The sequence below is a fragment of the Balaenoptera borealis genome, assembly GCF_965194805.1.
Source record: "Balaenoptera borealis genome assembly, chromosome: 15".
In the NCBI taxonomy this organism is placed as follows: Eukaryota; Metazoa; Chordata; class Mammalia; order Artiodactyla; family Balaenopteridae; genus Balaenoptera; species Balaenoptera borealis.
Window position 1 is genome coordinate 69479143 of NC_138871.1, and position 26293 is coordinate 69505435.

Here is a 26293-nt window from a genome sequence, read left to right on the forward strand (position 1 = left end):
ATAAAATTAAAAAAAAAATGTCTACAAATAACAAATGCTGGAGAGGATGTGGAGAAAGGGGAACCCTCCTATACATTTGGTGGGAATGTAAGTTGGTGCAGCCACTATGGAAAACAGTATGGAGGTTCCTCAGAAAACAAAAAATACAATTACCATATGATCCAGCAATCCCACTCCTGGGCATATATCCAGACAAAACTCTAATTTGAAAAGATACATGCACCCCCATGTTCATAGCAGCACTATTCACAATAGCCAAGACATGGAAACAAACTAAATGTCCATCGATAGATGAAAGGATAAAGAAGATGTGGTACATATATACAATGGAATACTACTCAGCCATAAAAAAGAATGAAATAATGTCATTTGCAGCAACATGGATGCAACCAGAGATTATCATACTAAGTGAAGTAAGTCAGAAAGAGAAAGACAAATACCACATGATATCACTTATATGTGGAATCTAGAATATGACACAAATGAACCTATCTACGAAACAGAAACAGCCTCATGGACATAGAGAACAGACTTGTGGTTGCCAAGAGGGCAGGGGTTGGGGGAGGGATGGAGTGGGAGGTTGGGGTGAGCAGATGTAAGCTATTATACATGGAATGGATAATCAACAAGGTCCTACTGTATAGCACAGAGGACCATTCAATAACTTATGATAAACCATAATGGAAAAGAATATTAAAAAAAGAATGTATCAATACATATATGTATAACTGAATCACTTTGCTGTATAGCAGAAATTAACACAACATTGTAAATCAACTATACTTCAAAAAAAAAAAATAACATTGGAAATGTATGTTAGGGCCAAGGGCCTTTTATGCCTGGCTAACAAGTTAGGAGCTTAACATGAATATTACACATATATACACACACATACACACATACATATATATGTATGTATTTACTTGCATATATACGCCTGTCCTATATCTATCTACCCCTTTACCTTATATACATACGGACATGAATCCAAGTGCATTTTGGGAATCACACTTAAATTCCTTATGCCATATGTGGCTCTGTCCCCTCAAATCACAAGTTCACCTCCCACTCCCCCGGGACACCTCCTCCCATAGTCACTCTGACTTTGACACGGCTTCATCTTTCCTCAGATGTGCCTTTCATGGTCTCTAGCGGCACGATGTTGCAGTAACTTGTCAATTAGCTTTCAGCCTTGGAAGAAGTCTAATATAGCATTTGTACCACGGGGTGACCCACTACTTCAGTGGGGAAAGAAACCCATCATTTCAGTGGACCACTGCTTAAGATGGATAAACTGAAAGCTGTCTGCCAGGAGGCTCTCTCGACAGCCCTTCTTTACCAAGTCACTCTATAATGAGGGCAGTAAAACACAGAGAACAAGATGCTTTCGACACCAGCGGGCTACATATAGCCTACTTCACTCATCAACATCCAAATCATGGTGTATGATCACACCTGCGTGGAAAGCTGTGTTAACAGTCAGTGGGAACAATGTTCAAAGAGATCTCTAGGTCTTGTCTCCTTCCATGGAGACATCTTGTCTACCTGACTTCCATGCTGTCTGCAGATGTGGAACTGCTGCTCCCACTGAGGATTTCCTCTCATTGGAAAAGTAAAAGTCCCTGCCTCTTCCCTATGACAGCATGCAGACTAACAAATGCATAGCTGTGAATGTGTGTATGCAAAATATAGAGATTAGTGGTCTTCAAATTCGAGCATGCATCAGAATCATCTGGAGAGCTTGTTAAAACACAGATGGTTGGTTGCCACCCTCAGAGTTTCTGATTTAGTAGGTCTGGGGTGGGCCCAAGGCTATGTGGTTAGAAGAACATTATCAAATCACAAAGCCAGCTGCACACATTAGCCCACATCGACGGGGCCAAGCCTGAGAACTTTCAAATGACTCTTCTCAAAGAAATCAGGCTCTGGGTAAAAAAGGCAACAAAATGGAAAATAAGACCTCCTCCCCTCAACTCTAGAGGGTTTATTTTAGCTCCTAATGGTGATAGTCAATCACCGTATTCTTGTTGCCATAATGTGTAATTCAGTGAATTCCGTGAACACTAACTGGTGTGCAAAGGTTAGGGGAAATCTTTGGGGCTGGTAAAATGTGGAAGAGATGGATAGATTTGCTTTGAAAGCACATTGCAGTTTGCTAAAGGGGCAGCTGAAACTGGCCATTCCTGTCTCCTAAATTTGTAGCAGGCAGAAAGGAAACACACACATATGCGTGCACTCATGTATGTCCACATCTACGTGTGTGTATATACGTGTAGATAGACTGGTAGGTATGTTGGGAAGGGTGGTTTCCTGTTGGTCATTCTGTAAGGAATGACCTGTAAGAGATAATAAACCAAATGAACCAAGTCTAGATGGGAGGAGTTTGACTCATCTGGGATCTTATTCAAATAGAATCCAACACACATTTCATTGGTTTGACATTCTGGAGACCTTGATTTGAGCTTTGTTAATATTATCATATATGATAAAGACACAGCCTGGAACCACAGCAAAGCACTTTAGCAATTGCTCTCCTTGGGGAAAGAACTCTTTAGAGATAAGATTAAATTTGTGTGGGCTGATTAGCTAAACATTTTCTGGTACAAACTGTCCACCACCTTGAAAGCAGTTGATGAACACATCATTCACTCATCAAGATTTTTACAGAAGGGGCCGCTTATCAGAAGGCCATCCAAACTATGATAAGAGATCATGAATAGACAGAAAATGCTTGACTAGAGTATAGAATGGGGAAACTGCCCATTGGACATGAAAAGGAACAGCAGGAGAAAGACTTGACACTTGGGAGTTTTCTCTTGTGTAACCCAACAACTTAAACCTGGGGCCATAATCTGAAAAACCAACTTTCTCTCGACTGTCAGCTAGGGCTGCCCAACCCTTTTGCTCTCAGATTTTAGGGACTTATATAAGGACTTCTGCAATGGTGGTAAACTGCTGTCACAGGTTGGGCCTTGTTTCTGTCTTTGAAGTGCTTTGGCATAAGTTTATATGAAGAAATATGTGCCTGACACACAGTAGGAGCTCAAGAAATGTGTTCAGTTGAATTAAAGGCTAAGGAAGAGGCTCTGTGTCAGAGACTACAGCTCTCAAAGCTTTAAATGATGGAAACTGCAGGGAAGGAAAATACATTCATCTGAGTGTCTTGGGGGTGCGTTTGAACTTGTTCAGTAGGCTGGTCACGCCGAGGGGACAGGCAGGCTGTTATTCCCTGTGGGGCGTCACTACTTCCTAGTCACAGGCTAGGTTAGGTCACAAGACTCATGAGCAGGTGGTGACTATAGAAACAGTTTCAGGACGTACACTGGACAGTAGACAGCTGATTCACAATGAAGTGAAACACCTAGTGGTCACCCAATGCCTGTAACCTGGGCATTTTTCATATCAGCGTTTGAATAGCTCATTTTAGCCAAATGGGTAAAATAAATGACATCAGGGACTTAGAAAGGAATCAATAGCTTAAAATAAATGAACTGTTCTAATTGATACTACTGGTGACAGTGGCATAGAATTAGCTTTGTGGACTCCTATTTTCAAATACTATGACTTCTCCCCTCTGCAAGGAATTAGCAGCTTGACTTCAAGATAGCCAGCTTCAATGGATAGCCAATGAGCCATGTGCCCTCTGGCTCTTTATTGCCACTCTTCTGTTTACAAAATGCTACTCCTTTTCTCACTGGGAGAACCTTAAGTCATCTACCAGGCCCAGCATATTTTTCTTAGTTATCCCAAATATGTTAGGGACAGGGCCATGAAGTAATATAAAATGATGTAAGTACTTATGAAGTTATAAAGTCCACAGGAGGTAGCACTCAGTAAATTGCATGTATGCACTGACCAGAAGGGAAAAATTGGAAGCACGCCTGTGTGCATTCATTTATTCATGCTACCAAATAGCGATTGGTAATAAAAATTACTTACATCAGCTCTATATATCTCATCCCAAGCCCCGTGGATCAGTAGAAGAGGTTCATCACCTGTGGGGTCCAAATGGGGTGAGCGTGAGGCACCTGGGTGGCCAGGGGCCGGGACCTGTTGATGAAGGCAGTATCTTATTTTGAAATTATCAGTTTTCATTAGCTAGGTATATCTGTGAGTTGGTTTGAGAGAGACACTAGAAAAGGGGACTACAAAGAAGGTTTTTGAAAACAACTCTGGAGATAAAACAGCTATTTTATAAGAGAGTCTTAGTGAAAAGGTGTCTTAATGGAAGGCACTTTGATCCAGTTGGTTTTTAAGATCGTTTTCAACTCTGGGAATTTTTGATTTGCTGAAGTAGAAATACTCCATAATTAAGATGAGTTCAACAACGTTCATCAGGCTCCTACCATGTGCTGAGTCACTGGGGTTGTAAAGATAAGATGATCTGCTCTTACAAGTATGTATCAGATGCCTTCATCTCAACTAGAAATTGCCAACATGATCTCCAGAAGAGTGAACGACCTTACCAGTATGATGATTATCAAGGGTAATAACAACGTGACCCTGTGCTAAGTCTTTTTCCCACCCTGACAGCCACAAGTATGATTAAAATGTCCAATCATAGATCAAGCGCAGTAATGAAATGTGTTTTTTGGTTTTGTCCAGTTAGTTGTTGCCATTTTTCTAAAGACACTTTTCAGGGGGACTCAGAGGTGCAGGCCCAACATTAGCCCATGAGTTCTGCCACCCAGTTGGCCGGTGCTAATGTTTTGGTCCCAGGCCCACTTGGTTAGATCAAGGAGGCGTAAATCTATCCATCTGCTTATCCAAACAGCTTCTATCACCAGAGTATCTAAGATCTCAAGGTCTCGAGATTTCTTGTGCTTACATCTTCAAGTGCCAATAAACAAGATAATCTTCAGGGTCAAGGAATAAAGAAGAGATTCACATTTTATTTGGCTTTCAGGTGTTCAGATATGCTCTAATGGATTGCTTGGTTATCACTGTCATGACGGGAACATAATCTAGACAGATTGCAAAATCTTTACACACCATCCTTTCAGAATGATAAGATTAAAAGAGGATGGATATCATTTCACTGTAAAGAGTATGGCTATTAAAACATTCAAATTCCCCCCTCCCTCTCTCTATACATACATACATCTTTGAGTTTTTGCTGTTGGAGGGCCTACACATGAAGCTAACAATTTGTTTCTGCTACTGAAGTTCTGCTAGTAAACTAACCAATAGGAAGGGGCTGTCACTAAGTACGGGGGGGGGGGGGGGGGAAAGTCTAAAGACTAAGTGTGTGTGTGTGTGTGTGTGTAAGACTTTTTTTTTTTAAAGACTTTTATTTATTTACTTTTTGGCTGCGTTGGGTCTTTGTTGCTACGCGCGGGCCTTCTCTAGTTGAGGCGCAGGGGCTTCTCATTGCGGTGCCTTCTCTTGTTGTGGAGCACAGGCTCTAGGCACATGGGCTTCAGTAGCTGTGGCACACAGTCTCAGTAGTTGTGGCTCACGAGCTCTAGAGCGCAGGCTCAGTAGTTGTGGCACATGGGCTTAGTTTCTCTGTGGCATGTGGGATCTTCCTGGACCAGGGCTCGAACCCGTGTCCCCTGCATTGGCAGGGGGATTCTTAACCACTGCGCCACCGGGGAAGCCCCGTGTGTAAGACTTTTATCACCTATTCCGTTATTCTGCAACTTAGTCAAGAACCAGTTACACACCGAAGTTTTGGTGAGAAGATTTTTAACTTACTTGCCTGTCATTTGGCTAGATTTGAGCGTGTAGAGCTAAGACAGGCATGAAGGGTGGGCTGACACTTAAACTTGTTCTACTAATACTCAGCAAAAGGGGACAATGTGACTACAAGGATTTGCACACTGTGACATCTCCAAACTTCGCTTTCCATCCTGGAAGGCACATAAGAGGCATTCAACAATCACCTAATAGATGAGTGAACAAGTGAACGAATCAATGAACAAATGAGTCACCCTCTAGGACCAAGCATGAGAACCTATCGCACTGTTGCAGAAATGCTCCTGGGCTGAGGTTGTGAGTCACGTGGGCCACCACACGGCTCTCCCGTGACCTCCCATGATCATGTGCACAGAGCCATCACTCAGAGTTTGGCTCACCTGGAGGAAAAGTTTCAGCCCTTAGGCAGCCCCTCTTTGGGAAGGTCTCTGCCTAGAATGTTCCATGAGCCTCATTTTCATGGCCCAGCACCAGTCATCTTGGAAACACAGAGAAGCAGTGAAAATGGCACGTTTGTAAGATGGCATGCTTTCCAATGTTTGAGTGCACTCTGCATATGGCTCTGACCCGGAGCTTGGACTGGTTATTTTTGCTTCCTGCTTAAAGGTAGTTTTGTTTTTCAGAGAATAAGTTCACCTCATCAAGGCTTCCCAGCGAGGACAATGACATCAGCTCACTCACCTGACACTGGGCCCTTTGCAGAGCATGGCCTGGCACACAGTTAATGCTCAATAAATGCTTTCTGATAATGTTATCATATTTTAGTTAAAGAATAATCAAACACAGGCATGAACTTACAAGTAAGCCACTGTCATCTTAAGGCTGCTCTTACTTTGATGGTTTTAGACCTCAAATGAGTTTAAAAATCACTTGACTCAAGCCATGTACCTGATGTGGGAATCGTGTCAGAGGGAGCCTTGTCAGGACACCTGACTTCCATTCCATTTCTCACCTAAAATGAGACACACGGAGAAATAAGAAGAAATGGATCTTGCAACCTAAGAAACTGGGTGAGAAGTGGGCCTCTATTTTGGAAGATATCACTTAGTACAGAAACCTAAGCATCATGTAGGATTTCTCCCTCTCTTTCAACACTCACATCTGAGTGTCCACAACACCCTTTCCAGATGCTCCCAAGCCGGCCCCCCTTCCCTCGTCCCTCAGCCTCAGGCTAAGTTCAGGCCTTGTCCCTTCCTCCTGGACCATGGCCCTGTTCAACATCATCACTGCTGCCGGCCTGTGGGCTTCCTCCCCAGCCTTCTGAATCCATTCAGAGGACTCTTTCTCTCTCAATATAAAAATCACTCCCTTGCCCAAATTCTCAGTGAAAGCAGGAATTTTCAGCCATTTTGCTTCTTGTAAGTCCAGAGCCTAGAACGCTGCACAGTAGATGCTCAATAAACACTTGTTGCTTGAATAAGCATATTTCTACTCTGTACTAACATCAGCATAAAGTCCATCCTCCTCAGCACGGCGTAGGAAGCCCCCGACATTCCAAACCATCCACCTGACTCTCTGTCCCTCCACATCTTTGTCCGAACACCTACCTCTGCTCTTTCTTTCCCTTTCCCTCCGTTTCCCTCACTCCCACCCACCTGGCTTGACTTTTGTCACCCTCAGGCTGAGGTCATGGGCACTCTTGGGGAAGCCTTCTCAACTCTCTCCTGTCTGTCATTTGTTCTTCCGCTCTGTTCCCAGAATACCCCGTGGAAACCTTACAACACTCTTTACATTGTGCTATCACTGCTGGTTGACTCCACTAGACTGAGTTCCTTGGGACAAGCAACGTATTTGTGTTTTTATCTCCTATGCCTGGTCCCCATCCACCCACCCACCCACCCACCCATTTAGTTATTCGGCTAATGGTGACTAGGTACCTGCTCTGAGCCCCTGCCCTCATGGAGCTTGCATCCTAATGGTACCCAGCTGGTATTCAGTAAATGTATCCTGAAGATATGCATTGCTCCCTCTTCTATAAAACTCATGGCATGCCAGATACTGTTATATGTGCCTTATACTGAATAACTTATTACAATTTAATAACTCTATTAGGTATGACTATGACCATCACCATTTCCCAGATTTGGAAAACTAAGGCACAGAGAGGGTAAGTCCCCCTGACACAGGGCCAGTAAGTGCAAGAGTCTGGATTTGAACCCAGAGCCAGCTCTCTCAACTCACGGCACCATGTTGCCTCTCAGATGTATCCTTACTGCTGTGATATTAGTTAGAAAGCATGGGACAAGCTGATAAATCAAGTCTTTTACGCTGTATCTCTTGGGCTTTGTGGTGCAGGCCCAGGCCATCAGCTTTGCCTACACCACTGGGAGTAAATCGCACCCTCTTTTATCCAATAGGGAGGCAGGGGTGGTGCTGGGACCACCACCAAATTCGTCTCAACCCATATTGGTCCCCAGTCCTCTGAGAAGGAGGACAACCTTCAAGCGTTTCTTGCATCCTCAGAGGAGTGTGGAGTGCCCTATCTAATCTTGACGGGAAGTATCAGAAAAAGACTCATGAGATAAGTCATAAGCAGGACGTGAGTGTGAGGTGGCGCCTATGGTGTGGCCGACAGCTGAGGCCTTCTGGTCTCCATGCTGACAGCTTTCAGACTTCACCCCATTTCTTTGCCTTTTCTGGACTTTCTCTTCAGATTAAGGGCTCAGATGAGTTTTAAAGGACTTGTCAGAGATTTGGGGAGGGCCTGAAATTCTTGTCTCACATCAAAATAGACGGGGAACAGCTAGTGCTGAGCCCCCCAACACACCCCGTGAAGCCTGGGATGCTGGTTGCTGAGGCCGTTTTAAAGACGGAGCTGGAGGGCAGCCCCTGCTTCAAGCACCAAGGGGACAACCACACATGTGCTCCTTCACTCTTCTCCAACCTACCCATGGGGGTCCAGAACACAAGAACTGCCCTGGAAGCTTCAAAAGACTCAGCAAGCTACCGCCCCTGTTTCATTTGCATGTTTGTCAACCACAGAAAAACCTCTCCATACCTCAGACTTCGCCTGGGATTTTAGCAACCTGGGCAGATAGTTGCTGTTCCTGTAGGTGAACAGATAGGGATTCTCCTGCAGAGAAAGGTGATGCGTTGGAACCATGATCCAGAAATCCGTATCCTATAATCATCAACTTTTATCACCCAGCAATGCCTTTGGCCAATCTGAAACATTCATACCATCCTTCAAATGATGAGAGAAACATTCTCTGGCTTTTCTTCTCTGTACTGACCATTAGTTCCCTGACCATTAGTTCCCTGAAGGAGCTCATTAACATTTTGAAATTTCCCATTTGCAGTAGTCAGCATCTTTTGCTCTCTACCCGAGGATCATGCCAACAGGCAAAGTAGGTATATTTCCATGAAAAGAGAACCTAACCTTAAGTTTCCTGAGAGCCAAGGCAAAGAGGAAAAGAGGGTGAATTATACAGTTCTTACAGCCTAGTAACAAAAACTTACCAATTCATCAAGAAAGCCAAAATTTGACTAGCATTAAGTGATAAAAAAGAATTCTATTCATTTACATTCAGTTATTTTTTCATTAATTTACTCAGCAACATTAATTCTATACCTACTATATATTAGGCACATATTTAAGATACCCATCTTAGCACTTGGGGCCAAGTGAGCTGTGGCTTTGTTCCTATGCCCTCTACAAGCACGGAAGGGGCCTCAGTTCTGTCAAAACAGCTCTCCTCACCCACAGGTACAAACCTTAGGTGTGCCCAGGCCCAGAAGAACAGACCCGAGACTCTCATGGGCTAATGTCTCAACCAGGTAAGACCCACTTCGCAGCAAAGCCCCCTGCTTGGTGACCCCACCTTTCTCCCCAACTCAGCAGGAGATGCCGCCCCCCCGCCCCCTCCAGTCCTTGCCTACCTGAGAGGGACATTTCACTGGCCTTCTCTCTTTTGCACTGAATGGCTCATCTTTCTGTCCTGCTGGCTCCATCTAGAAAAGAAGGTGATGTTTAGGACAGAAAAGTCTTACACAGGTGGCAGCATCCTAGGGTACCACTGAGAAAGGCTCATTAGCTCAGTGCTTCTCAGAGTGTGACCCTGGGCGGGCAGCGTCAGCAGCACCTGGGAACACGTTAGAAATGGCAAATTCCCAGCCCCCAACTCTGGGGTGGGGTCCAGCTCCCTGTGCTTTATCAAGCCCTCCAGGGATTCTGACACACACGCTCAAGTTGAGGCCCACTGCGGGCGAGGAAGCACTGATTCCCAGCCCGCCCCTCCTGTTACAGGGGAAACTGAACACCAGGGAGGTTGAGCTGACACAAGGACATGGATGTCCAGATTCAACCGAATCGCTCTCATAGGGTCACCGGCTACCTGATCACCCAGGAGCCAGTTATTCAGCTTGATGTCGCATCCCCCTCCTTGCTGCCCTGCTGCTGGCCAGCTCCCTGATTAAATTTCCCTCAGGGAGGAGAGTAGGAATGGGAAGGAAGGGCAAATAAATGGCTCTCGTGTAAACCAGCAGGGAATGAATGAAACCCTCTGTCACCTGGCAAGCCCCATGTCTTTACCTGGGACACAGAGGTACAGTGACATGGGACATAGCACGGCGCCACGTTAACAACTAGAGTGTCTAGCAATTCAGGAACAGTGATAGTGGTACCAGTGGCTGATAGAGGCAGCTACTTAAATGATAACTGAAGCCTACCTAACAAGATAAACAAAAAGTGTATGGTGTACCCGCCAGAGAAAGCAGCAGAGGATCGGCTCAGGTAAAAGCCTTGGAGGGAAGATAGAAAAATGAAGGCAGTTGGAGAATTCAACGGAGCAAGGATTTTAAGTTTCTTCTGTTATCTTTAAATGTTAGTTATACATTTGTAAACACTTAACAGAAAAATACAGTGGCTTTGAGAGATCACAGATTTTTCTCTTGCACGCACCGTCTTCTACTGTTTGGGGACCTCATGTTTGCTGCCAGCCCTGCTGCCCACAGGAGCTGGGCTCCTAGGGCACCCGGTCCCTCCTCTCCCCTCCGCTTCCCTCCCACAGACCTTGACGGGTGACAAAAGAGGCAAGAGGCTACAGGATGGAGCCCCCGTATCTGGCTCAGTCACGGGCTCTGCCATCTTCCACGAGCCTTTTAGATTCCTCAGCAATATCTTATCCCGGCATCCGAGCCCAGCAAACAAGAAGCAGGGAAAGAACTTTACCCTTCTCAGGTAACCTTCCTTCACCCAAATGGACAGGGTCAGATAAGAGGGTGTAATTAACCTTCTGTAAAAGGAGTGGCAACCTTTTGCTCAGGGGCTGGAGGAGGAACTGCACTCCCCATCTCCTTTCAGTTTTATTCTGATGGTGGACACTCCTAAGTATGGGATTCCAACCCAGAACTTTCAGGGCCGCTCTGAAAGGGAGTGTTCAGTGGGCCTGAGTCGGTGGCCCAATGTCGAAGTGGCCTGACTTCTCTTCTCCAATCTTTCAAGAATTTAATCAATAATAGAATCTGGAAAGAAATGTTGAGAAAGCCACGTTGTGATAATTTTAGTCGAATGGATATAACAGAACCTAATTTTTTAAGGACTCCAAAGGAAAACTCATAGGTTTTCCCAATAAACCCATTTGCACTAAGAACCTTGTCCTAAATGTCTCTTTGTCACCTACATCCTTCCTGCTGCCATTAATCCCCTTCACACACGCTCTGACCCTCCATGCTCAGGATGGGAAATGACTCGGCAATATCAAATGACCCTTTGCGTGTCCCTCCATCCACCACCCTGCACTGCACACACCCACACACACCCTGGGGACTCTGGTCTTGGGCTTTCGCTCCACTTTTCAGCCCTTTAATTGCTTGCATCTCTTCTGCACAGCTTCCCTGCCCCCGAGATGAACTGGAGTGTGGCAGGGGTGGGGGGATGACCTTAGACACGCTCTCAAGAGTCCCGCTTGACTGTCAGCCCTTCTCGCCTTGCCCTGCGGCTCTGGCGCTAGTGCAGGGCTGGGCATAAGGTGGGGGGCCGTGACTGCTGGACCTGGCAATTGAGTCCCCACAGGTGGGTCTCATCAACACTACTGTTACATAAGAATTATCAGAAGTTATTGAGGAGGCAGGAAGGGCCCAGGGACTGAATTACGTCCCAAACACAAAATCCTCCTCCGCTTTGCGCCAGGAGCTCCGCTTCCGTCTGGGTGGCTCATGCAGCCAGGTGTGTTTCCGAAGCAGGGCCGCTCACGATGACTGCGTGCGGGTGTGTGGGGTTTTCTCCTTCACTGGCTCTCAGAGCTTACACGAACCTCGGGACTTAGCCCGGGGAGCAGACATTGTGTGGCCCGGAACGGTCGCCACCATCGCTGTGTCCTAGGTCGAGGCCAAGGAGAGAGGCGGTAGAAGCTGGGCCCCTCTGGTCACAGCGATTCTGCTGGCCCCTCTCTGCTCCCCATGTAAGAGGGTGTCCCTCACTCGGGGCTCTTGTGTGTCTGCAAATGTGGGCATGACGGACATAGCTGGCTTTTACCTCTGTAGTCGCAGTTAAACACAACACCACAGAGGCACACAGAGGTGGAGGCAGGGAGGCTCCCGGCCTCCCCATGTCCCTGGGAGGACACAGGAGGGAACCCAAGGGTGAACTGCTCCTATATTTTCCAAGGTCCTCTGAGGCTGGCAAACAGAGAAAATGGGTCCCAGAAAGAGCACATGATTCATCTCAAGAAACAACCAAAAGCACAACTGGACTCAGAACCCAGGTTTTCTGGCTCCTTACCCAGTGCCCTTTCCCCTAACCTGTTACCTTCGTAATTTCTCATAAATTAACCCGGGCCTGCAGAAGCTGTCCATGTGTTCTGGCAGCTGTGCTCACTCGGGAGCCATGGGATGGTCTGGCACTTTGCCCGAGAGGAAGCCAGGGGACACGCTTCCCTCCTCGCTGGCTCGGCTACAGGGACCTCAAGGCCTCTCCCTGGGAAATGACTGCTGGTTGGTTGGGCAGGTAACTGCCCACCTAGGAAAGCCGCCTCCTCCCCAAAGCCCCTGGGACACCTACTGGGTCCCAGTCCTTTGGCCTTGAGTGTGAGACCTTCTGTTCCCCTCTGGGCACCTGCCCATCCTCACCCTCGAGTGGGTTTCAGGACGCTGTGCATGCCATGTGCCTGTCTGATTGCACAGGGCACTTCACTCATTCGTGGGGCCTCCTTATCCCGTTCCTCTCCCACCACCCCTTGCTAGTGCATTTTATTCTGTTCACATGGCTCCTCTTGCCTGGGAATGCCAGCCCCACCTCCTCTGACATATCTCCCCCCAACCCATGCCGACAAAGCCAATTCCAATCCCACCCTCGTGGGGCTTGCCCATATCCCTTTTGGGTGCTCTGTCCAGGGCATGACCTTGTTCCTGCTGTGCCCTTCTAGCTATTCGCTAGGCCATTTGGTGTGTCTCCTGTGTCTTCCTCGGACCCAGCATAGGGCAGGCACCCTCTAGGATTTCTTTTGTTGCTTGGGAGAAGGGTAACAGAGGAGGAGAGAGGTTTGGCTGAGCTGGAAGAATCAGCCCTCCTCCCCCAGAGAGAGGGTGGAGGGAGGGAGGCCTGTGCAGGGCTGGTCAGGTTCCTTTCCTCGGCCCTTCACAGGAGATCAGCAGCAAAGTGGTTTTCTGGGGCCTGACCGCTCAGGGGTCAGGCCCACCAACAAGGGTCCTCGTTCAAAGAAATCAAATGCCTTCTCCGAAGGCTAGCGTGACTCCATCAATCCGGGCTGCCTGGGCTGGCCCCTGCCCTCCCTGCTGTCTTACTGGCTACCACACACCCACCCAACTACAGCTGCTCATAGGACTCCGCACAGCACCTCAGTTTAAGGAGATGGAGAGAAATTTTTCTAATGCAAGGAAGAAGAAAACCAAGTTTCTGTCACTGGAATTCTAGGATAGTTTGGGTGGGAAAAAAATAAATGGCAAAGTCAGGTCTCTGTCTGGTGCTCTGGAGAGGTTCAAAGTTTTGACGGAACATTCCATCCACTGACTAATCCCAGACAGCCCTGGGGGACCTTCAGAGACTGGGGAAAGCCCGTCACAGTCAGAGTAAGAAGGGCCACCCATGGTGAATACTCACTGTGGGCCGGGAGGGAGCTATACACTCTCCATGTGTTGGCTCAGGGGTTTCGCAGAAAGGGAGCTGAGACCCTAAGTTCACACAGCTTGTGAGAGCTTTGAACCCAGGTCTTCATCACACCACACTCACCCCAGGCACCACCCTGGGCATTGGAAACTTAAGTGTAAAATGAGGGAGAGCTGGACCAGGTTGCTACGTGAGCCTGCTGCCTAGTGCCCCACCCCAAGTGAAGTCTCCCAGACAGATGCCAAGGAAACGTTCCTGCGTCCAGAAAAAGCAGGACCGAGGCTGCCCAGGGAGCCCTGCTCACTGTCAGGGCTGCAGCCCAGCTTCCGGGAAGAGGAGGTGAAACTCCCAGGTGGTCCCAGATGGGCTGTCACTGGATGTGGGAGGGGCCCCCGATGGCCCAGAATCATCATCCTGGGGTCCTGCTGGTGTCCTTCAACCCCTCCATCAGAGCGGTGAGCAGACGGGGCACGACGGCAGAGGCCTTGCTCCTCCTTCCATAGACTAAACCCCAGGCTGGCAGGGCAGCGCCCCGGGACTCCCAGCCACTCACCATTCTGTTCCAGAGAGTCAAGGCGAGGACGGTGGGATCCTGGAGTGGTCGCTCCCCCTGAAAGAGAACCAGATGAGAAGCCCCGTGAGCCCCCGGGGATGGGACAGCCCTGCCGCACACTCTGAAGCTCTCCCGGCAGAGATGGGGGTCTTGACGCACCCAGATTCTATCTCTCAGTCCCTCCCCATCAATAATGGCGGGAACTTATAGAACTGCTGTCTGGGGTCAGGGCTCGGAGGTGAGGGCCTGTAGGGGCACGTCACACGTCTGGCTGCTCCGCATCGTTGTGGGGTTGTACATACTGAACTAAACAGCAGAAGGAGCAGGTGACAGGGAAGTGATTCAGGTATGGTCTGAGTAGGAGGGGGGGACGGGAACTAATATTCCTCCTCCTATTAAACCACTATTTAAACATCACTGAAGTCCTGGAGGGACACAATGACTCCAGTAGCAGGAGCCAGGAGCCTGGAGGGAGGGGCTGTCCCAGATGTCCAGTGCTGCAGCCCCAGAGGCGTCAGAGACCTTGCTGAGCTGAGCACGTGTGCACCCACCACAGTGCTTGTGGTCTGCACGGCCCCCCAGGGGTGAGGGGCGTTTGCCCAGTGACCTGGGTGAGGAAACAACTCAAACTACCCTCCCTTGCAGGGATAGATGTGGAGGAGCCTGCAGAGGGAGGAGTGCAGTGTGGTGCCTGGAAATTCCATCCTGAATAGTCACCATAGCTGAGACATAACTGCGGGCTTCCAAGAACCAGGTGCTGCTCTAAGTTCCTCACATGTATTTAATCATCCTGACAACCACCTTAGCAGACGGAATGTGAATAACGGCCCTGATTTCACAGATGAGGAACCAAAGCACAGAGAGTTCAAACAACTTGCCCAAGGTCACACAGCCGGCCCATTCCAAAGCCAGAAGCCGTCTGGCTGTAGTCCGTGCTCTTTACCTCTGGGCAGCTCTGCCTCTCGGAACGTTCCTCACGGGGCTATCCAACCCCACGGGGAAGTTGTCCAAAAAGTATAAGAGAACACTGCAGCATTTCCCCCTGAGACTACACATCCTGGGCTCGGTGAAGCTCAACTGGGTTGGGGCATCTGCGGAGGAGAGGGCAGGGGAGGGAGAGGGTGTGGGCCAGGCCCTCACTCACCGAGGGTGGCGGCAGGGCTCTCTCGTAGAAGAAAGGCTGGAAGACCACTGCGAAGGACTCCTGCTCATTGTACTTGCTGGAGGCCAGGAGCTGTTCCCAGGTTTCCTGAAGAAAGGAGCACCAGCGAGGCTCAGCCTGCCCCATCCTCACACCAGGGAGCTCCCAGCAGCCCCCCAGTCAGAATCACCCACCCATGCTATTCTGAATCACATGCTATTTGGAAGCTCCCTCTCATCTCACACCTCAGGGCCCTTTGATTAACTAAATCAGGTTTTCATTTTCCTCTGAAGTCCAGCATCAGGTAAGACCTGAGAACTATTCTCTGGGAGCTCAAGAAGTATACGCCAGCCCAGTATGTAGCTAGGGTCCCCACTCTCTCTTCAAGGGCTGAGTTCTGTAGAGGGATGTGCTATTAACCACTCAAAAAATGTCACTTCCAAAGCAAGAGAAATGACATACAGCTTCATATAGAAAGCTTCTTATACAAAACTTCTTCTTAAATAAAAATCATCATGTTAACGCATGTCAGCGGGAACCGCGCTTTGCACTGTTTGCTGGTGGGGATGGAGGCTTCCACTGAGCCACCCACACTGTCTTGGGGTCTCTCCTGTAAACTAGACGCACACCTTCAGGAGCCAGACCGTAGTCCGGGCTACAGGCTGGGGCATAAGCCTAGTCCAGGCAAAGCAGCCTACCAGCCACAGACGCAGTGGCAGAAGGGGTGACGATGACCAAAAGCACCTCGGAATGATCTGCAAAATTCTTCAGCATCTTCTACCGTAGGTACCACCACCACCCTCCACTTCCATCCACTCCCCCTCCCCCAACCAGTACGGCAGTTCCCACTTTACATGCAGGAAAATCAAGTCAGCACCTGGAAGTGACCCAAGAGCAGCTGCCGTCTTTCGCTCCTGACTCTCAGTTCTGACTTCAGCTGGGGGGGGGGGGGGGTCCTACATCAGCAAACGTGCACCCTAATTGTTCCCACCATCCCTGTTCTCATGACCACCTGCCCCTGTGAGCCAACAGGCAGTGTCCCAGAGTGGGCTCACCTGGTAGGCCCACTGGGTCACAACCTTGGACAGCCGCGAGGTCTCCCCTGAACACCTGCAGGGCTCGGCCGTGGGACTGCAGGTTAAAACAAGCCGGAAGTGAGCGTGGGTGCCGCGTGGGGCCGTTTAGACTCCCTCTTGGAGGAAGGTGGGGCTGGGGGCACTGGAAGTTGCTTTGGGAGCAGGGGAAGGGGAAGCTGGAAGTCTCAGACGGCCCAGAAGGAAGGAAGGAAGGAAGGAAGCACACGTTGGAGAGAAAAAAGGGTACGTTATGGAGATGCTCCCTCCCACTTTATCTCCTGATACACCGCTTCCCTCACTGCTCCTCCCCCAGAAACCCACCTCCTGTTCTCCCTTCCCCTACTCTGAGCCCTTCCTTCGCCTTTCTTCCTCTTCAAACCCCCCTATCCTCTCTGCACTGTCCTCTCCTTTCCATTGCCACCACCTACAACGCCCCTGCCCTGACTTTATCCACGTGAACTTCTTTTCCACATGCCAAGCCAGAAATCTCAGGATCTGGGTTCAGAAAGTTTAAATTCTCTGAAAAAAATCTCAGAAATACATGGGTATCAAGTTGTGTGAAAATAAAATACAATTAGGCTAAATTGTCTTTCCAATTTCTGGAAGTAACACTTCTTGGCTTATAGCTGTTTTGCCCAAGCTGTTTTTTAAACTCTCAAGTCACTCTGGTGGGGGTAGGGCACCTGTCACTAGTCAACCAGGCTGCATATTTCGTCCTTTAACTCAGTCCCCAAAACAATGCAGCAGAGGGCCCCTTCCGCAGCCTGACTCTGCCCCCGCTGGCTGTGTGATCTCACACACGTCGCTTTGTCTCTCTCCAACTCCACCCCTTGGATCAGTTGATGCACGTGAAGTGCCCCACGCAGTGCCTGGTGCGTGGCACCAGTCAACAAATGCTGGTCCCTTTTCACTTCCCTTTTTACCTGAGCGGAGTCCCCTGATGCCAGGGCGAGCCCCTCAGAGCCTCGGAGAGATCCACCAGGTTCACAAATGCTTTGGGGACCTAGGGGGATACGAGGGGCAAGATGAGCATTTGCAAAGTCGCTGTCGCTGCCCTGCGGCCTCTCTGGAACCCCTGGTTTGAGCCTAGTTTGGAGTCTGTTTGAGCGCGACGGGACTCTTCTTGGTTAAACAGGCAGGCCCTTTGGGACATGGTTGGTTGGGGTCAGTTCAAAGCTGTCAGCCCTGTCGGCTGTGCCATCCAGAAATGTGTCATTCACCGCCCCTCACGGTGGGCAGGGCACCTCCCCAACACAGGGCAGCAAGACCCAGTGGTAATGGGACTGTGGACCCTCTTCCTCCCTAGGGAAAGACGGGGGAGGTGAGAACCCAGAGCTCCCCTGGGATTTCCAGGACCTGCAGTGCTCACCCTAGGCACTTAGGGAAGCCTTGAGAGTTCTCAAGGTCCCTCCAGGCTCCAGGCCATCACTGCCCCAGACACAGTCAACCGGGCCTCAGGAAAGAGCGGGTCACAGAGACCCCAGGGAGGAACAGGGCTGTATCCTCCCTCCTCCCCAGGGGGCCCTCTTAGTAATATCCTTTGCAAGAGTGAAGAGCTCGATCTGTGACCCGTGTTTTCATCAAAAGTACTCCAGAGCCTTCCCTTTCCCTGGGGTCTTGGTCTCCCTCCTGGGAGTCCATTTCCCCATCCCGGTGGAGTCCATTTGAAAGAAACCAGAACCTATCCCACCAACCCACGGAAGGGCAGCTTCTCCCGGCTGCTGCAGGTGCCCGTGAGGGAGCCCCGGGTGCGTGGTCCCACCAGGCTGAGGGAGTTGCCAACCTCACCTCCTGGTACAGATGGTCCAGCATTCTCGTCAGCTGGTCCATGCTGCTCGCCACGTGTCTTTGCTGTGGAAGGAGAAATGTTCTGAGTGTGGCTGGGGACGGGGGACACGGGGCAAAGATGCCCAGGCTCACGCTGGCCTGTCCCTTCCCCTCCCCAACCCCCCATCCCCCCTCGACAGAGATGATTGTAACAAAAGCCCCATCTAGACCCCAGTTTCCCACACACCAGTGTAGAGTTCCCAGAGCTTCCTGGGATTTTTTGTCCATTCTCTGACTTCCCCAACACATCACCCGCCAGGAAAAAAGTAAACTCTCCCAAATGAGAAGTTCCGTGTCAGGGAAGGGCAAACCCAAGGTCAAGGCAATTCTAAAGCTCACATGAGGGATATGAGACCAGATTTATTCCCAAAGACTGATGGAATCACTTTGATCTGAAGAAAATCAGGTCCAAAGGGGGAACGCTTGGATTTAAGGACCCAGATGAACCTCAAAACTTCCACATGGCATTCTTATCAGACCCTATCAGATGGCACTCACATCTGCCCTAAGAAAAGGGCTCCTGTCACTGAGTATTTAAAGACACCTTCTTCCCACCCAATTCCTTGCAGGTAATGAAAATAAACAAATGAGAGCACTTCAAAAAACGACCCTGGTTTACCTTTTCAGTGTAAAAACAAAACAAAACAAAAATAAACTTTGCAACAAGACAGATTCCTAAGCTGCCTGCAAACCTGCTGTCCCCTGAGGCGACCTGGCTCAGACAGGAAGACAAGCAGGCCTAGCAGCTGTTCTGTTTCCTGGGGGGGGGACACAGGCGGTGACTCTGGAGACAGCTGCCAATCAGTCGGGCTGGGACTGCGTGGAGGGCAGCCTCCCGCTCCTGTGTCCCTGCTTTGGTGCGAGGCTGTCCTCTGGAAGCCAGTCCAGCCCACTCTGCTGCCATAGCCAACAATAAAGCTTCTGTCTCATTTTTTCTCTCCCTAAGCATGACATTAAGCATCACACTTTCCCTTCTTAAGAGTCATAGGAACTTTGTCTAGAAAGGTCCTCACTGCCTGTATCATATTCAGGGCATCCCTCTTCCCTCGGGGAATCCCTGTATGGGTCTCCTCGGACTGCAAACCCTGATTTAGAAACCTCTTAGTCAAGGTGCCGATTCACTGCTACAGAGTGAATCAGGGCCCACCTAGGCTTTCCAGGTATTGAATGGTTGTACTTGGCGCACTAACTGTCCCTGTTCCTTAGTGGAAGACATGCTGCTCCTATAAAATGTCCCTTGCCTATAAGGTCACACATGATAAACTCCTCCATAACTCGAAGTCAGGAAAAAGCTTATTTCTTCAAAAGAACTTACACATTTCCATATTTTGCCCCCAGAATCAGAAGAATGCTCTGTTATCAAACATGTGCCTGCAACCAGACTTAACTTTTTCTACCAAGTTATTTATCTGGGATTTATTCCAAGAAGTAAGATTATTCAGTCAAAAGACACAAACACTTTTAGGTTTCTTGAGTCATACTGCCAGCATGTCCTCCAAAATGTTGACACCTGTTTCTAAAGGCATCTGCAATGAATAAATGGGTATATTTTTGAAACCAAATGTTGTCATCCATTAGATACCTTAAACTACAACTTGCTTAATAAATAGTGAACTGTAACATGCCTTCACTGATCAAGCTCCCTTTAATTGTTTTTATAAAAACTTGCATGTCCTCCAAGCATTCCATAGCCTAAACAATAAGGTGTTTGCCCAAGTTGTGTTTCAGGAACTTGCAGTCAGCTGTTCACTGGCTCGAGCTCCAACTGGATAAGACTGGTTGAGACCTCCAACTGGGCGTGTGTTGAGTGTCCCATCAGTGACCGTCTGAGGTCAGAGGGCCCAGAACTCCACCTTCAGAACATGCTAACACTACCATTTTCTGAACATGCATCCCATGAAGAAGCATGTGTCCCTTGAAGAAACATGTAGCTTAGTTGCACCTGCTCAGAACGATTACCTCACCTTTTTCTTCTCTCCAATCACCTATCCCCCACATTCCCCACGTCTTGGACTGCCCTGTTTCTTTATCTCATAAATATCCAGAGGTGGATTTGGGATTTGCTCTCGCATCACCTCACTTGGCTGCCTGGTGAATAAATCCTTTCTTTCTGCAAACCTCGGTGTCCCAGCATTTGGCCTGTCATGCACGGGGCAAACAAACTTGATTCAGTTACAAATTTTTGCAGTGTCAGGCTTTGTTTTTGTTTTTCTTTTCCTTATTTTTTCTCTTCTTGCAATTTTGTTCTTACTCCATATAACTAGACTTTAACTGGAGAGCAGTAAGCAAGAGTCCAGACCCTAAAAGCATCCCTGTGTCACTGCTATGAGCCAGGTTACCAGTTACCTCTGAAGCACCTGCCTTTGAATTGCTGCATCCACCATAGCAGCCCTGAAGAAGCACCATCACTGCCTAATGAATGGTTCCTGGTCTTACTCTCCTATGACTTTGGTCTTAAGAAATCCCTAAAGAACAAGTGTGGACACAAGCCCTTGTCTATTCCCCATGAAAGGAGCCCAAAGGTCTCTTAGGGGAGGAAAATTCCAGGTCCTAAGTAGGGCAGGACCAGAGTTTAACATTTCTTCTTAACAATAAAATACCTTTTTCTATGAACTATTTCAGGAAACCTGACATATGTGTGCCACAGTTAAAGGCAGAGCTGCTCTGTGAGGTCGGGTGGAAGCCTGGAGCCCACAGTCTCAGAGCACCTCCTGCGGCCCCTGGGACTCTGCAGAACAACCCCTGAGGGAGAGGCCATGCCTGGGATGTGCTTTGGGGATGCAAAAGTGCTGTGTAAGGGCTTCTCAGATGGGGGATCCCGGTTAGCTGTGGCCAGAAGCACCACCAGGACGACTAGGAGGTGAGGGGTGGGTCTGGGCTGCAGAAGCAAGAGTGCAGGAGTGAAGGGAGGAACCAGCCCGCCCAGGCCAAGGAGGCTGAGAGCCAGAACCATGAGCCACAATGTCCGTTGGGGGAAATGGAAGTGGAGGTGGGATTTATTCTAGGCTCCAAAGCCTTGGTGGTCTTTGTGCAAAAGGAAAATCAAGACGGAAGGAAAAATGCAGTACAGTGGGAATTTGAGTGGATGCTAGTAAACATTGCTACAGTGAGTTCAGTTGACAGAGATTAAGTCACTGGTATGTAGTCATTTAGAAATCAGGAGTGAAGCATGAACATTTGTCATATGTTTACAACCAATTAAAAGTGTGAGGTTCTAAGTGTGAATAAACCTAATCCATATGTATCAACATGACTAGATCCTGAGGGAATTTCACATACTGACAAAAAATCATTAGCTTTGATAACAACAAGTGTTGGAAAGGTTGTAGGGAATGGGTGTGCTCAGACACTGATGAGAATATGTGATATTGTGATTTGTAATACGAGGTATATATTTGGTCTTTGTCCCCTTTTATGGCACAGAGTTCATAAACCATTGGAATTTCCTAAGTGATGAGAGCATAAAAGTGTATTTTGCTATGTTAATGAGGTGACTTTGGGACTACACCTAAGGATGGGGGCTGGTTGCCGGGAGAACCAACCCTGGGATCAGAGAGTTGGAATTTTCAGTCCCCCTGCCCACGACCGCCACCCAACCTGGGGCTGGAAGTTGAATCAATTGCCGTTGGACAACAATTTAGTCAATCTTGACTACTACGTAACGAAGCTCCATAAAAGCGCAAAAGGATGGGTTCAGAGAGCTTGCCCGTTGGTGACCACCTGGAGGTGCTGGGAGAGTAGCCCACCTGGAGAGAGCATGGAAGCTTCTCACTCTTTCCCCATACCTTGCACTAAGCATTCTTCCATCTGGCTGTTCCTGAATTATATCCTTTTATAATAAGCCAAGAACCTAGTAAGTAAAATGTTTCCCTGGGTTCTGTGAGCCACTCTAGAAAATTAATTGAACTCAAGGAGGGGCTTGTTGGAACCTCCAATCTATAGCCAGTTGGGCAGAAGCTCAGGTGACAACTTGGACTTGGAATTGGCATCTGAAATGGGGGGTGGGGACAGTCTTGCGGTACTGAGCTCCTAACCTGTGGGATCTGATGCTGTCTCCAGGTAGATCGTGTCAGAATTGAGCTGAATTGTAGGACACCCAGCCGGTGTCTGAGAATTGCTTGGTGGCGTGGAAAAGCCCCTTATATATTGGGATTGGTCCCAGGATATTAGAATATGAAGGTGTTTAGCTCCTTTGGAGGGCAATTAGGCAGTCCTTTAAGACTTAAAGTGTATGTATCTGATGACCAGCAATTCTATGTTTACGAATCTACTCAAGGCACTTTCTTCAAACTGCTTTGATCATGACCCACAGTGTGAGATATGTTTCACATCACAACCCGGTACACACATATCTATATATAAATGAAGCAAAAATAATCACGAACCAACACTTACCTTACTACATGCAATGAACTCTAATATTTTGTAGTTGATTCTAGTCTATTTCTTTTTTTATAATTTTTGGTTGTAATCTTTTAAACTGATTTTTGACCCACTAATATACTTCAATCTATAATCTGAAATATAATAAATTACATTGTAATTGAATACAATGAAATATAATCACTGTATTTAGAAAACCACCATGTTCAAGTAAATGAACAAGATTGTTTATATTAGTGGAAAACTAGAAACACCTAAATGGCCATCAATACAGAAACAGTGAAATAAAATGTAGTAAATGTACACAGTGGGATACTATTTAGCAAGTAACAGGAATAAACTCAATCCATATGTATCAACATGACTGGATCTCAAAAACACTTGATTAGTGAAGAAAAACTGTTCAGTAGTACATACGATATAATACTATTTATGTTAAATCTCTCTCTTATATACACACACATAAAGGAATACTGGGATTTACAGATATGCAAAAAGTTTGGAAATAAAAAGAGAGAGAGGATTGGAGGTGGTGGCTAAAGGGTATTTTAGCTTTAACTATAATGTTTCATTTTTTAAAAGAAGAAAGCATCTGTGCATTGCTTGTGTAACTAAAATTTAATAAAAATAAATAATGCATAAATGGACACATGCACACAGGAATACATCATGTATGTATTCAAGAATGCATGTAATGTATTGAAGGAATAAATACACGAAAGAATGCAAGAATTCACATAGGAATGCTTGAACACAAGATAAAATATATGGAAGAAATCATGAATGAGTGTAAGTATCAATGAATATATTCAAATATTAAAAAATCAAACAAATGCTAGCATGAACAAACTCATCATAAATACTATAATGTGTGCCTGCATGTAGGAAGAGAGGATGAATTTATGCATGAACAGATAACTTATGGATGGATGAATGGATGCATGGATGGATGGATGAGTGGATATACAGAGAAATGCAGCAATGCCTAAATGCTTGTTTGAGCATTTCAATGCATGAATGTGTAAATTCATGAGTAAATGTTGGTGTGCGTAATGGCCAAAGTGCAGGGGGTGGTGCAGAGAATAAACAGGGCATGGAAATTTCACTTGGTATGGGAGAAAACAGAGGTGAAGTAGAATAAGCTTCAAGATCTATATGCCACAAACCCAGGAGATCTGCAGGAATATTGTTTAACAAGAGCTGATCAGGGAAGGTGGGCTTCTGTCAGCATTCTCCCAGGGCCTAACATCACTAAAGGGAGGGGGTTTTGGTGGTGGAGCAGGAGTCATGGGGCATTTGGAGGAAGGCAAGAGTACGTATTTGGGAGAGGGGCACAGAAAAGAAGAGGACAGCATCTCAAGAAACTTCACCCTTGTCTGTGCCATGGCCTGGTGGAGGCCCTGGAAGGCTGCTGAAAGGACAGTGGGCAGGTAATTGAACTGCCGTAAGTGGCAGGGCCAGCTTGGTGGCAATCAGGCTTCAGGCTCCAGAAGAGTCATCTGTGTGCCGTTTATGTCACCATAGCCTAGGCCTCTAAGCCACCCTCTCACTTTCAATTGATCCTAACCTGGACACTTGTCAATAAAGACTTAAGTCATAGTCAGTCACCCACATAAATATTTTAAAAGTCACATGTTTCATATCCCATTCCTGGCAATGCCAAAGAACCTGGAAGATATAGTCTACCTAATAAACAACTGGACAACTTCCCACTAAAACTAGAGTTCACGGTGAACTAGAGTTCAAGAGGTGTTATCAAAAGTACTGCTTTATTTCCTAAGTTCAGCATTCAAATGAAATCAGAGTTAAAAGAGGCAAAATGATTTTTTAACTAGGAAGCGGATTTTCCTCAGTTGCAGAATGATCATTGACTCAGCTTATCTATACCATGGTTTCCTTTTCCTGAATGGTAAGGATGGTAAGTTAAAAATACCTCTCCCTCAATATGTTTCCTTGAGCCCTTAGGTATCTGTCTGTCTCTCTACCTGCCTGCCTGCCTGCCTGCCTGCCCTAACTCTGAAACAGATGCCATCAGCCCCAGCCTGCCAGATGTACATCAGGCAGGTTTAGTTCCTGCTGCACCCACCCCAGCACCTGCAATCCCTCTGCCTCCCAGCCTGTGGTTTACCTGTTGGGCGGAGGGACACAGGTGACACTGGCTAGTGTTACTGAAGAACACACTGATGAGCTTCCAGTCATTTTGAAAGTCAAGTTGCTGGAAGAAAGGACAATAGCATCAAAAAGAGATGGTGGTGAAACCTGAAGCCAAAAGAACTGCTTTCTTTGCATGTCTTTCCATTTCATACACCCACCCCCATAAAACCATATGTATGGATTTTTTTTCCCCAAAAGGAGATGTATATGGTGGGAATTTAAAGTGGTATAAACTGCTCTACAAGGCAATTTGGCAAAATTTATCAAAACCTTTTTTTTTTTTTTTTTAAAGGGCTTACCATTCGATCCAAGCCTTGTTCATAAGAGTCAAAAATTGGAAACAATATAAATGTCTAAAACAGAGGACTGCTGTGTAAGTTGTGGAATGCTCATAAGACAAAACACCATGTAGTTGTTAAAACGATGCTGGGGGCTTCCCTGGTGGCGCAGTGGTTGAGAATCTGCCTGCCAATGCAGGGGACACGGGTTCGAGCCCTGGTCTGGGAAGATCCCACATGCCGCGGAGCAACTAGGCCCGTGAGCCACAACTACTGAGCCTGCGCGTCTGCAGCCTGTGCTCCGCAACAAGAGAGGCCGTGATAGTGAGAGGCCCGTGCACGGTGATGAAGATTGGCCCCCGCTCGCCACAACTAGAGAAAGCCCTCGCACAGAAACGAAGACCCAACACAGCCATAAATAAATAAATAGATAAATAAAAATTAAAAAAAAAAAAAAAAAAAGAAACTCAGCTCCTGCTCATGAACCTCACAGAGCTCTTCTACTCTGATATTAGCTGTTTCTGAAAAAAAAAAAAAAAAAATCACCAAACCTCACCCACAAAGACCCTCAAAATCTGACATGTTTAAAACTACTCTGTTTAAAAACAAAGAAACAAACAAAAAAAAAACGAAAAAAAAAAAACGATGCTGGAAAACATAATTATTGTCATGGGAAATATGATACCGAGAAAAGCAGATTATAAAAAGTTTCTACATCTAGTAACGTCCCTATTTTATAAAATATATACAGATAAACGTGCTTGGAAAAAATGCGGAAGGGAATGTACACCAAGTTGGGAACAGTAATTCTCTCTGGGCATCATGTTTAAGGATGATTTTAATATTCTTCTGTTTGTGTTTTCTGATCTTTCTCTAATGAACATGTGTTATGTGGAACAAAAAATAAAATTCTGTTTTTTAAGAGGCAGCATGGTGTACTTGAGGAACATTGGATATGAATGAGGCACTTCAGATTTTAGCTCTTAACTTGCTGAGTGAACTCGGACAGGTCACAAGACTTTTTGGGACTTCAGTTTCCTCATCTGTAAAATTGCAGGATTGGATTCAAGACCTCCTAGCCATTTTCCAGAAAGTTATGACCATTCCAGAAATTCAGGA

The 26293-nt window shown here is 47.2% G+C and overlaps 1 protein-coding gene across 1 annotated transcript in view; it reads right to left on the reverse strand.

Moving 5' to 3' along the window:
• The window catches only part of PLB1 (phospholipase B1), a 129454-nt gene that overhangs the window by 66590 nt on the left and 36571 nt on the right, over positions 1 to 26293 (reverse strand). Inside the window, exons 10-18 of the mRNA XM_082356692.1 lie at positions 24871 to 24957; positions 18321 to 18383; positions 17456 to 17535; positions 16512 to 16587; positions 15460 to 15564; positions 14316 to 14372; positions 9577 to 9648; positions 8696 to 8770; positions 6586 to 6649 (exon numbers count right to left, since the gene is read on the reverse strand). Coding sequence (XP_082212818.1) covers positions 6586 to 6649; positions 8696 to 8770; positions 9577 to 9648; positions 14316 to 14372; positions 15460 to 15564; positions 16512 to 16587; positions 17456 to 17535; positions 18321 to 18383; positions 24871 to 24957 — 679 coding nt within the window. The remainder of the gene's footprint in view (positions 1 to 6585; positions 6650 to 8695; positions 8771 to 9576; positions 9649 to 14315; positions 14373 to 15459; positions 15565 to 16511; positions 16588 to 17455; positions 17536 to 18320; positions 18384 to 24870; positions 24958 to 26293) is intronic.